Consider the following 13,844-nt stretch of genomic DNA (forward strand, 5'->3'; position numbering starts at 1 on the left):
AATCAGGCACAACAGTGACAATACCGCAGGGATCAGAAACGCTCGTTTATTGTGTTTCTAAAGCATGACTGTAACTGTCGGAGGGGGCTACACTTAGTAAAAGTCATTTAGTTGAAGTGGGGAAATTTCCATATGTTGCACTATAGAAGCCCACATCAAAGTAGAAACTGCAGAACAATTGTTAAAATGAAATTGCCCTCCAACCAGCTCTCATATGAGTGAACTCATTAAACCCTATAGGAGAGGAGACGCTAGTAGTGGTGGAGGTTAAAGGCCTGATGATGTGAGCTAATGCAACATTACACTGTGTGTTCACATTGATAATAGGCAACAAGAAAAACCTAGTACTCTATCTCACCGTGAAGTGCGGCGGGCAAATTCCTGTCTGCCCCATTTACAGCCACAATGAACTAAAACTGAACAACACCAGGTAACGTGAGAATAATAATAATGAAGCACGGATTATCACTCAGACAGATGGAGCAGTTTATGTAAGGAAATAAAGATGATATTTAAGATGCAGACTTCTAGTCTGTGCACTTATAATCGGATGAGCAATACTTATCAAGAGGACATTAGGGCATAATGATGATTTTTTTTTTTTTTTTTTTTGTTGAAACCAGTCATTATTTTCATAATTAAACCCCAACACTCCACTAGCTGAAAGAAATGTCTTCCTTTTTTAATGGCCTATTCTCACTCATTGGAAAACACAAAGCCTCACAATTCAAACAGTGTAATCACTTTAGATAGCAGCCACTGCAACGTAATAAAGTTAGTACTTCTGGAAGTAGCACACAATAGCAGCAGTTTCTTATACCTTCTAGCGTCTGAAGGGTCACAAACTTGTTGCATGACAATTTCATCATAAGAGCAAAACAAACAAGTTCATCAGTCACACTATGTGGCATCCATGTAACGGTCAAGTTGCAGTTTACTTCCATCTCTGTCCAGACTCACAATACATGTAGTGAAGACTTTGAATTCATTGAAACACGTCAGAGAGCTTGAACTTTGACCACCAAATTTAAGTCATTCATCATCACTTCATCTTAAATGACATTTATGCCAATAACATTTATGCCAAGTTTAAAGAATGACACCCTGAGGCGTTCATTAGGTAGCACCTCGACAAGAAGGGGACGTACGTGGAGACGGCACGGAAAACATAACACGTCTGGTGTGGAGGCATAAATAGTTTTCCTTCTCCTGGAGCATGAGATATCTTTAAATACACAGTTTAGAAGCTGCAGGTAGGAGATATCTGACATTTTAATTGTAAAAAAAACAATAATTAATCAACTAATCAGTCAAATTAGTTGTACATTTGATTCTATGAACGTGTAGTTTCACATAACTATAAACAATGTGTTGTTCTATGTCAGTGTGTTGGGTACGACAGTTTAGTAATGGCAAAATTGTCTGAGCACCATCTTGGGACAAGTCTTTTACTTTTGAAAGGAGAGCAGACTGTGATTATATAGCATGAAATGACAGTAGATCTGTATAAACCAGAAAGAATTGGGCGTAATTAAGAGCGTGAGATGAAATCAGCTCAGCTTTGTTGCAAATTATTCTGAACGAATTTTGCATTAGTATTTTTTAGTGTAAACACGATGCTGCAAAGACAAATACGAGTTTCTGATTAAAATATGGAAACAGAAAATTTAGAGCATGTCTGTAATACTGACCTCTTAATTAGGTCAGCATTGGAATTTGCCAGGAGCTGATAAAAGCTAAATTCTTGAGCCGTGCTAAAAGGAAGCTGTGCTTGTTGGCATGAAGATGAACCGAGCTAAACAACACATCTTCTTTCTCACCTTCATCTTTGCAAAGGGCCTGTCATAGCTGCCGACGTAGAGCAAGCCGACGGTCTGCGGCAGCAGCCTGTGAAGACAAAAAGATCACGGTTAACGCCCGCAACACCCTCAGCGCGGGATGTCAACACGAGGGGATCTGAGCGGTAACGACGGTGCAAAGAAATCACTACTCGGCTTCCATTTTCAAGCTAGTAACAGAACGGCAGAGATGTGAGATTACACCTCCCAGAGCCCTTCTGTCTCGCTGCACAGCTTGCGGTTGCAAAACTTACAGAGAAAACTACAGTATGGGCACATTGGGAGTCCGAGGCAATAATCTAGACTCAACACATATTATACTATACTACCTACTATCACTGTGTGAAAGCTGGCTCTCAACCCTGTACTAAGGTTTATATTTGCAGTTCTGAGTCATGTGTGTGTGTGCATCTCTCAATTCCTTTAACATGAACCCGACACATAACCAAGATAATCACACTCTGTTACCCTCTCCCCCTCCGCCAAAAAACACCCCCTTGTGCCTCGTTGTTATTTCCAGACACTACGTACGTCACAGACTAAGTATACAAGCGCGGGAACTGGTTTCATATTAGTTAACCATTTTTAGAAAGGAAATTAAGGGGGAGGGGGGAGCTAAAGTGACGGCTAAACCACAGTGCAGCTATACGGTGTGATGCAGCTCATTCAGGGATTTCAGTTGGAGCTGAAATTGGAGACCATCTTCCCATCGACTCCCACCTCCTCCTGGGTAATGATAGGCAGCAGAGGCAGGAAGGAAGCAGCAGTAGGCATTAAGAGAGCCAAATAACCGTGCACTCATGGACGCTGGCCGGTGCCAAGACCCTACAGCACCGAGTCATATCACAGTCTCCGTTTCTGCCGATACCTCGGACGTGTGACGGCTTTCGTGAAGGACACAAAAAGGAGTATGAGAGCATCACAAGAACACTCTTCTGTGGTCGTTTAAAAGCTGTTTCGCGACACTAAGTTGATGTTCCACTCACAGTCTCAACGCTGGAGGGTCCTGCCGTCTGAAATTACAGCGCAACATCAATTTCCCCCTAGAGTCACGGTCACATCAACTATGCAGAAACAAGAGAACTTAACAAAGACAGTGGAAAAATATTCAAGACGAAGAACTTTTTTTATTTATTTTTTTTGGTGAAAACAATCAAGACTGCTGTTAAAATGTCTGAACGGCATCTACAGTAATTGGGACTATTATTACCTGCCAGCTGAACAATCATTCAAGCGATTTACAAATTCGCAGGTGCAAAACATAATGAGACAAAATGAGGGTAAATTAGGTACGAGATGAAAAAGGGCAAAGACACTCTGTCAGGAGGCAAGTAGTCATGCGTAACAGGTATTGTCAGTGTATGAAGTCTACATATAAAGAGATTCTCTTGCAGATGGAGCTATGTAGTCGCTAGTGGACAATCCAGGCCGTGGTTGCCTGTTTATAAATCTTATATTTTCCACCAAAATGCATGGATATGGCTCTTCTTGCCGTCAACACTCTCTATTAGATGAAAAAATACTGTCAACGCTGCTGCTGCTCCATCTGGAAGCTCACAGCGCTCCAGTTGGTGAAATTGGTGGTAGCAACTAAAGTCTTGGACGGTGTTGCCTTGCCTTGGACGTTTGGGTAACTGTGCTGGTGTCATATGTCAATCAGTTGCTCCCATTGGTCGTCGCCTTAATCGCGTCAGCTCAAAGTTGAGATTAGTTCTACTTGGAACCCGCCCATGCCATGTCACTCAAACTCCAAAGGCAGGAACTAACTCTAAAAGACGCAATGCATGCATGAACATAACGTAAACCAACTGACTATCAAGATTTAAGAGAGGCCAGCTCTGTACGAAGGTTTGCAGCTCATCCTAGCTTCCTAGCCTCCCAGCTAATAGTAATAGTAGCTCTTCTGGTCTTTCCCTTGTGATTGACCAGACTGCTGCCACCTGCTGGTAGGAAGACTTATTTCCTCTCACGCAGGTACAGAACGTACGTGCTAGTCGTCAATTACATGTTGTGTTTGTGGTGTGTTCAAGTGCAACTTTTTGGTTCATACACAGAGCAAGAGAGCCGCCGTTACGATTGGTCCTTGTTCACGGAAGTTGGTTGTTGATGTCACTTCTGTGAGTCTGGATCTTTAGAAGTTGAAAGTCTTGAGATGAACCGTTATTGGTGCTAATTTTCCCCCTCATTGCAGGAGAAGGTGATGTAACAACTTCCCTAGTCCCTACAAAAGCACCTTTTGTCAGTGTACTGTTCTAGATATTTAGTGTGAAAGTAGAAAGTACAGCATAAGCTGCACTTTTCTTTAACAAGAAGAATTAAACCTCGTCACGACGTCATAAAGTATAGCATTACATCTTAGGACCCCTGGCTCAGTACCTTCTGTGTATGGGGATTGCGATCAATATGTAGAAATCTGAGCCATAAATGGGTCATGACTGAGATCGATATTTAGTTTGATTATATCATTGTTTGCATTGTTGGATTTGGACGACACGCATACAGGCATGACCAACAAGCTTTGATTCATCAGCTTTATCCTTCAAATAAGTTGAAGTGAAGCCATTGTGGTAATAATATTAATGTTCAATCCTGCAGAAATTACACACATAAATCTGAAAAATGTATTTTCCAGTGACAACGTGCCAGCTGGAGACAGCCAGAGCCAGAGACAGCCGGGTCATGTTGGCGCCAAAAGTCTTCAAACAGAAAAATCCTTTCACAGCGGTTCAAAGTCCAAAGACGGGCCGAGTATGTGTTCTGCAGAATCTTTTATGGCTGGGTTAGAGGCTGAAATGCTGCAAGCGATGGCTCTCTTGACATCTCAGATTGACTTCCTGAGAGTTGCAGAGAACATCTTTCCCAAACGCTTCCCTGCTGCTTTTAAATGTGGTCTGAACTAATTGTTTGCACCTTCTATTTGAAACATCAGAACATTTGTATAGAAGTCAAACTCCCCAACGGTATACAGGGTCTCTGTGGTGGCTTGAATCTCGTCATTCTCTTAGTATGTGGAAAGAAATTCTCAGCAGTTTAGTCACAAAGAGAACAAAAACTCTTTGTTGCTCTTCACGCTGATACATTTTGCTTCAATGGGAAATCTGACTGTAGACCCAGTCACATGTCAGTGTGCATTGCAATGCTGTAATGACACTTGAGTCCTTAAGAGCAGAAGAGTAGTAACGAGAAGCCCGGTTCCCAGCCTCTAGAAAGCCAATCCAATCCATCAGACCGGACCAATCTCTGTTTCAGAGTCTTCACAGTGTCTACACACCTAATGGATGATGACGTAACCATTACTCATCCCGTCTTCAGAGAAAACGCTGGCTCAAATTATCCATAATTCAAGCAATCTGTACAATACTTGAGACTGTTCGATGCCACACTTGGGACGGGAACTGGCAATGTCTCTGCAATTGCTTCGTCTCACCGTTTATTTCTCTACCTCTCCCCTCTTCTTGGCGCACGATAATCACGGTCTGCCTCTGTGCTTGCTTTCAGAGAAGGTAATAAAACTTGCAATGCTGGACGCCTCAGTGGTACACAAAGATGTGCTCAAGGATTGATTGCGTGGGCGGATGAATAAACAGTTGTTACCTCCTAACACGTCTGTCCATCCCTATCTCTCTCTCTCTCTCTCTCTCACGGTAGCTTAGAGGAGATTTGAAAACCTACACCGAGACTGAGTCAGGTCTGGTGAGTGCCAAAAAAAAAAAAATCATCTTTTGGGGGGAAATATCAGCCCTTTCTCAAATGACAACAATCATCGTCTGTGTTCTCCCACACACGGGGAGGAGTCAAGAGGCTGACTAGCTGGGCTGCTGGCTGGCTTTGGAGTAGAATATGTGACGATGCCTCGCTGTCATCTTCTCAGTCTGTTGCTGGTGAATAGCGGCAGGCTCATGGCTACATATCTGGGACAGTCACTAAGGTCACCTGGCTCTCGGAGGAAAGAGCAGCATGAGCAGAAAGCTGACAGCAACTCAGACTATACTCACAGATTGGACCGCAGAAAAAAAAAAGAAAGTGAGCAAAAGGATGTGCATTACTTTGACAACACCAAGACAGGAGTCATAACAGTGACACACACACATTATGTCTGCCTACTCACCTGAAACGTAACAACTATCATCACTCACATTGTTTTTTTCCCCTCTCTGTTGTGGTTAATTCTTACAACAGTATCCGTAATAACAGTGTACATCCAGTAACCCTTTCTACAATTAATTCCTTGAATGCCGGCTCTAGATAGCATTGTTTGGATTATCCATCTCCCATGTATATACAGTATGCTGCTAGTAGCTTTATTCAGATGAATGTATGAATATATCTGATGCTTCTGACTCTTTTTCCTGTCTCTACTCGGCCGGCCTCAAGTAAATGGGTCCCCCCATGTAATCTCTGCTCAAGGTTTTCTCTCCACAGTCGTCTCAGTGCCTGCTCTGGTGGTTTTATGATCCGAGTTCTGCAAAGCGACAAGAGACCGTTTTTCTTAATTCTTAATGCATGTTCAAATGTCAAGTGTCAAGATTTAGCTATCTGGCGCTATAGAAACATGATGTGGCATAACGGCGACCACCAGTTGCCATGCCAACCTCTCTCCGTAAAGCGGTCCCGCGGGGCCGTGAAAGTTGTAAAAACTATTTTTTTTTTTTAAATAAGTGCGGTGTGTGATCCAACATTCCCTTGTAACTGGTGGAGGTAGAGCAGAGTTTAGTATTAATTAATAACGAAAACTAATAGTGAGTCTGACGGAAGTGTGATCGGGTCATCAATATTGCGGCTCCGCGTGGCTCCACTCTCAGAGCATACTGCGCAGACTCTGGCTCCGAAGTCGCAAGATGGCGCTGCCCATATCCCTGGGAAATAACCGATTATGCTCCTGATTATCTGCCCGGCAAATCAAATCGTTTGGGCGGGTGTTATGCGTTGATGGACAGTCACGTTTGTCAACTGGGCGCTGGAGTTGAATTTGTTCACAATAAAATGGCTCTGACTAGTTGTCGGACTATCCAATTGCATGCAGAAGTATTTTTTTTCTTTTCTGTAAAGCTTAAAACCCATAATAGAATCCAAAAGACCCGTTACCAGACTCATAGTCCATCTACACCGAGCCAGTAACTTCCTATTTCATTTCAAAAACACATTCTTAGGCCGTAATTACCCAGAAGCAGCCGATTGTCTTTTCTAGTGTAGAATTGGTTTTCCGCAGTGTTGTACTGTTTACCAGGACGAGGGCTCGATTGAGCATTGGAAGATGAATAATTTATGATGCAGAGAATAATAAACATAAAATGAGAGAGAGAGAGAAAGAGAAGGGGCAAAGCTCGTACAGCAAATCTCCGGCATTACACACAAAAGTGAAAGTGGGCAATGAAAGGGAAAGAAATTGACTTTTTCACACTGTAAGGAGTGTTGCTGTGAAAGAGACCGGACCCAGAGGCAAAAATGAAATGCCAAAATAAATAATAATAATAATAATAATAAAAAAAGGGGTAAAACATAAAGATTCATGTAAAAAAAAAAAATAAAAAATTCTGAGCCTGTTTCTATTCAAGGCCTGTTTTAGACACGCACAGAGACTATAATGTACACGTGCGAGTACTCCAGTGTATCGCAAAATGATAAGCGCTAATGGATTCATCAGGCTGAGCGTTACCCTGGCAACAGTGCCTTACCCTTCTCCTCCGACTTTGGTGATCTTGAGGCGGAAGTCCACAGAGTTGAGGTTGGGGGGCTTCCACTTCAGGATGTCGTCACACCGCCCCGGCTTGTATCTCTGCAGGGGACACAGAAAAAAAAAAAATTTCACAATATGGAACATTTGCTGAGGTAAATATACATTAAATGTGTTTTCATGCGACGGGGGAGTCACTGTGGGTGCATGAGTACTTCTTTTTTTTTTGTCAAGCCACAACACTGGAGAATTAATGGTGGAATAATTTGAGAGATGAGCTGAAGTTAGTTCAAAACCCCTCATTAGAATTAGGCCCTATTGTGATCCAGTGTTGGTATCTAACTAATTGATCTTAGGTTGAAAGACATAATTACAACATTTGTAAGCACTCCAAAATTGAAATGAAATGATTATAAGTGGAAAATTTTGTGATGCAAGCACAAGAACAGAAATTTAAATATAAATATGACTAATTATGCACAAACATATCATTTTTCACACCCATCACCGCGCGGCCACATATGACACACATGCTTCTCCGCCGGTCGCTCCGATTATCTATCCGTGCCTGACATTTAGAAGGACGTGAATCAAGTGCATTGCAACATGAGAAATGTAAAGGCATGACGGGTGGAGGCGGGAACAGATGACCAGATTCTGTCACTGTCAGGTTGCCCGGTAACAGGAGTCTACTCCAAGGAAATGTGTGCGAAACAGACAGGATTCCTCAGGAGAGCCGGCACTGGCACAGCACATGACTAAATAAGGAGTTCCTGGCTCCGTCCATGTCCATGTGTGCCCCTATGGCAGGACTTCAGAAAAGAAATTCATACTGCCGTGGTCAAACAGAAACACAACTCCTTCAAAAAGACAAAACTTATAAATAAAACACTAATAATAAATTAAAGCACAGCGCCTGGTGTCTGAGTTTACCAAGTTGTTGGGCTTATTACAGCCCGACACATAATTTCAAATGGTTTTTAATCAATACAGTGCTGGCAAACTTAGAAATAATTTTAAAATGATCTGATTGTGCAGTCCATTGTTTCTGTTTGAGGATACAGGACGTAAATGAAGCAGGTTGCGCAATGACCTGATCTAAAGGACAAAAGGAGCTTCCGTTAACCAGTCAAGCTGTAGTTTACATTTGTGTCCATCCAGACTCATGTAATTGAAGGGAGGAGCCTCTGTGGATCATCCCACAGATACTTGATGAGTTCTTCTTGTTTTTTTAGTTGTTCCTAAAGCGTTTTTGTGTGCGTGTCTGTCAGGCCGCACCCTGCTGGGGATGGCTGCTGTCATCAAGGAGTGTCATTGCTATGGGGTGGGGGTGCCTGGTCTGGTCTAGGTAGGGGCTACATGTCTACGTTAAGATTGTTACATATAAGAAATCTGTTCTCGCTCCTAGGGCTGTGAGAACAAGAAAAAAGTTTGTTTTGACCACACTACTTCTCGCTTCTTGTGGAGTATGTAACAGCTGTTACATGCCAGGTCTAAAAGTTTCCCAGCAGAACATTGTATTGTCACAAGATGGTCAATGTTATTTACTTCTCCTGTCAGTGGTTTTAATGTTGTGGCTTGTTGATTCCTTGATGTTAGTGGCCATCATGCCTCAGCATGATAATGAGCCATACCACAAAGCAAAAAGGAGGAATACAACAACGAGTTCAAGGTGTTAACTCCAAATTCCCTCAATTCTCTCAATCCCGTCTAGTAACTGTGAAATGTACTGGACGAACAAGTCCAGTCCATGAAGGCCCCACCTTACAACTTGCAGGACTTAAAGGATCTGCAGCCAGACACCACAGCAGACATAACTTAACGTAACACAGTGTGCGGGAATCATTATGAGAGTCCTGTACTGATGGAGAATTCAAAAAATTTGAACCTTTTTAACTGGGTCAGCCAGCGACGGATTGACCTTTGTCATTTCTGGTGTAAAAGCACAAGGCACAAAAGTTGGGCGTCCTTCGGCTTTTGTCTGCCACGTAGCTCTCCGTGTGGGAGGTGGCCTTCATGTGCTTTTGAAACCAGCACACATCACAAAGCCTATTCACTGCACTTATCCAGACAGCGGGGAAAAAAAGGAGGGCATGTCGCTTTTGAAGAACCTCGACTGAGTACATCTTTTCTTCTGAAATACGTGGGTCTGGAAAGGAACATTCTACAGTGTAGATAGTTACGCTTTGCTGCACAGGCATCGTCCATGATGGAAATACTTCTGCACCTTATGTGGCTCTAATACAAAACAGAATATATACATGGATTTGATAACCAAGTCGTTGATCAAATGACTTCATAACTGAGCTGAATAAAAGAGAAAAATTACAGTAATAACTTGTGAAGAACTAAAATATGCAAGGAAACAAAGTTTGCTGTGTATTTAATCTAGAACGAACAAGTAGTACATCTCTCTTAGTTAATGTAAAGTCACCTCTATAAATTCTTCCGCCCCGAGGCTCGTTTCCAACTCTGAATGCCAAAATGTGTATACTTCCATTTTCAACCAAATTGTCATTTGCTTTTAAATGAATTCCTTCGAGCAGAACCATAGCAACAACCCCATGAAAAGCCCAATCAGGCTGCAGATAAATAAACAGGCAACCTTCAAATTCATTTCCAAATGAAAAAGTGCTGCCTGTTGCTCGCAGGCTTTCATTACTATTGTTAGGCTCGTCAGTAAGTGACTGCACATACTAAACAAGAGCTTTATTATTGAAGTGCAAAAACAGACCTTCAGACCCGACCTTGCATTCAGGAACACATCTCTCATCTATCAAATTCATTTTGATGTAATGATGTTCCATTGCATATAAATTGCCTGCTGTTTGAAGTTAGAGATTCAGAGGCTGCGGCCGTCAGACTGAGGGGAGGAAAAAAAAGGAGGCAGCAACATGGTGTTGAAGCAGAGTGGCTGTGTGGTGTCTTTAGTTTTTAAAGGTAGAAAGCAAACCACATGACTGTACTGACATTGTGGCATATGAATTACTTGACCTGTCTTTAATAATGACTCCAAAAATATTGTAAATCTTTGATCCCCACCCCCAACACAAAGAAGTGACTCTATAGATGCTCTAATAGCAACACGAGCAAGGATGGGGATCATGTATTTTATGCAAGTTCCTTTCACTGGTGTACTGTCTTGTCATACAGGCTGAAACCAGGAAGTGAAAGTTGACAGAACGTAGCATCTGAATGTCCAAGATACAAACACCGCTCCCACTTCTTCCAATATACTTCAGTCTCAGGTGCTGGAACAGTGTTGTCTCGCAGTTGACTGGTATATAAAGATGGACAAACCCTACATGACGTCAATCACAGGTGGCAAGAGAAGTAAATAACATTGACCATCTTGTGACGATACAATGTTCTGCTGGGAAACTTTTGGACCTGACATTCTTTTGTATGTTACTTAGACATGTACAACCCACCAGAGGTGGGTAGTAACGCGCTACATTTACTCCGTTACATTTACTTGAGTAGCTTTTTGGAAAAAATGTACTTCTATGAGTAGTTTCAAAGCAGCATACTTTTTACTTTTACTTGAGTACATTTGTGAAGAAGGAGCGGTACTTTTACTCCGTTACATTGGGCTGATTCTGCTCGCTACTTTTTTTTTTTTTTTATCGATCCGTCTGCCGCATGGTCTGTTTTGTTTATATGGGGAGAGCAATGATTTAAGGTCGGGACTTCCCAGAGGCTCTGTGACTATCACATGACTGCATCTCACCAATCAAATGTAGCCACTAGCGACGTCTAACTCCGTTTCACCAATCAGGCAGAGCCGAGCCATCACATGACCGCACACACACTCCCCGCGGCAAACAGGCGGAAAAGAGCACAGAAACAAAACGATGGCGACGGCATGCAATGTATAATGTATTTTATTTTAAAATTTATGTTACTGTGTAAAGATTTAAGTTATTATATTATTTATTTATTATTGTTTATTATAAACTGTTTCAGTTGTCTAAGGGAATTATCCGGCTCTGAAAATTATCATTGCCATAATATATTTTTGTGCATGCATCATGTGCATTATTTGACATTATTTGACCTGATAAATAAAAGAGGTTACTCGACAGTTACTCTGTACTTGAGTAGTTTTTTCACCCATTACTTTTTACTCTTACTCAAGTAACACAGGGTGACAATACTTTTTACTTTTACTTGAGTCATATTATTCTAAAGTAACAGTACTCTTACTTGAGTACAATTTTTGGCTACTCTACCCACCTCTGCAACCCACCTAGACCAGACCAGGCACCCCCACCCCATAGCAATGACACTCCTTGACGGCAGCAGCCTGACACACACACACACACACACACACAAAATGGTTCAGGAAAAACTCAAAAAAAAAAAAAAAAAAAAAAGAAAAAGGCACAAGGTGTTGACCTGGCCTCCAAATTCCCTAGATCCCAAACTGAGTATCTGTGGGATGATCTCACAGAGGTCACTCCCTTCAACCCATAGGACCCAAAGGCCCCCACTAACAACATTCTGTCACCAGACACCACAGGACACCCTCAGAAGGTCCATGTCCATTCGCTGATGAGTCGCAACTATTTTGGAGGCACAGGGGAGACCTGCCCCCCTCACCTATGGGACCAACCCCAAGTGGTCGTTTGAGGAACGGCAGTCCCACAAGTTGCTGCTTGGTTTGAACAGAACGGGGCTCTATTCAACTTCAGACTTTCACAAAACTAAATCATTTGCTGAGGTGAAAGAGCTACCCTTTGGACAAATTGTTGTTATCACTAGCTGCTGGACATTATTTAAGTGTGTTGACTGACTCTCTAGTGACAGTAATGTCGCCAAAAGATTGTTATGCACTGCGGTGGTTTGGCAGAAAGCAGAGAAAGCTAATTTCTTTATTTTGCAAAAACAAAACATAAAAATAATGTAATAAATCAAATGAATTCAATGGGTGGCTTTTCCTCAAACCTCAAATGGACATAATTTCCTGGACTCTGGCTCCTTATCTCTTGTTTAAATGTCCTAAATAAAAACACTATTGACAGCTTTCCAAAATCCCCACGTGAAGTGAGTGCAGGCAGCAGCAGAACGGCCGCTGTGCAAGCTTAGCTAACTACCTTCCACTGTTCTGGAGAAAAGAGATAAAAAAACTGAACTTAGTCCAAAAAAACTGCAAAAGAAATAAATATAATAAAATAGAGAAGTCCAAATTGGCAAGAAAACAATGACACAGACGATGTACCAGCAAGCGTTTGCCAAAGCACGAATGATATATTACAACTCCTGAAGAAAGCTGGAGCTCATGACGGAGAAGACAAGCAGCGGGTCATCAAACCAACCATGGTTAAACATGTCTATTTACAGAGCTCGACAGGTTATTAGAAGTAAAAAAAAAAAAAAAAAAAAAGCCTTAAGGATTCCAATAAGATGAAACTACAGCATTGTGTTGTTACTGGTAGAACTAAACCACAGACATTCACCGATGTCAATACTTAAATAACATGGAGCGTGCTGGGGGGGTGACAGATATGAGAATCTAGGGCAAAAACAGCCAACACTGTGACATGTTATTGAACCGTGGCCGATGACAGATTTGTTACCCTTTTGAAAGGCTCATAAAATACAGGGTTGTATTCAATCTAGTGCAATCCATATTGTCACGAGAAGAAATGTAGCCCCATTATTTTCAATGTCATAGCACTGGGAAGAAAGAAAACATTAAAAGTTAATATTCTGAACCTCTGCTTTCTTTACAGTACAGTATATAATCCCAGTAGAGAGTAAAACGTCAAATGGTATTTCTTTCCTCCACATACTCAATATTAGATCAATATTGTTCTTCTCTGGGCAACATATACCTTCTTTATATTGTGTATAAACAGTTGAGACTCATCAGAGAATAGACATGGGCCTTCTGAGGGTGTCCTATGGTGTCTGGCAACAAAATGTTGTTGGTGGGGGCCTTTGGGTCCTATGGGTTGAGGGGAGGGGCCTCTGTGGATCAGGCTTGCTCCAGTGCATCCTACAGATACTTAAGGGAATTTGGAGGTCAACACCTTGTGCTGTTTTTCCTGTTTTTGTTTGCTTGTATCAGGTTGCATCCTGCTGGGGATGGCTGCTGCCATGTCACTGCTATAGGGTGGGGGTGCCTGGTCTGGTCTAGGTGAGTGGTACATGAATGAATGCCAGGTCCAAAAGTTTCCCAGCAGAACATTGTACTGTCACAAGATGGTCAATGTTATTTAGTTCTCTTATGAGTTTTTTTTAATGTTGTGGCTGATTGGTGTATAGTCATAAAGACATAACATACAGTATTTCAGGGCTCATTGTACATATTTTAATCTCTATGGTCT

At 42.0% G+C, this 13,844-nt stretch overlaps 1 protein-coding gene across 1 annotated transcript in view; it reads right to left on the minus strand.

Annotated features, from left to right (window-relative positions):
• Positions 1–13,844, minus strand: part of rngtt (RNA guanylyltransferase and 5'-phosphatase) — a 99,886-nt gene that overhangs the window by 16,699 nt on the left and 69,343 nt on the right. Inside the window, exons 13-14 of the mRNA XM_084559936.1 lie at positions 7,514–7,614; positions 1,821–1,887 (exon numbers count right to left, since the gene is read on the minus strand). Of these exons, the coding sequence (XP_084416062.1) occupies positions 1,821–1,887; positions 7,514–7,614 (168 nt within the window). The remainder of the gene's footprint in view (positions 1–1,820; positions 1,888–7,513; positions 7,615–13,844) is intronic.

Source organism: Chelon labrosus (assembly GCF_963514085.1).
Source record: "Chelon labrosus genome assembly, chromosome: 14".
In the NCBI taxonomy this organism is placed as follows: Eukaryota; Metazoa; Chordata; class Actinopteri; order Mugiliformes; family Mugilidae; genus Chelon; species Chelon labrosus.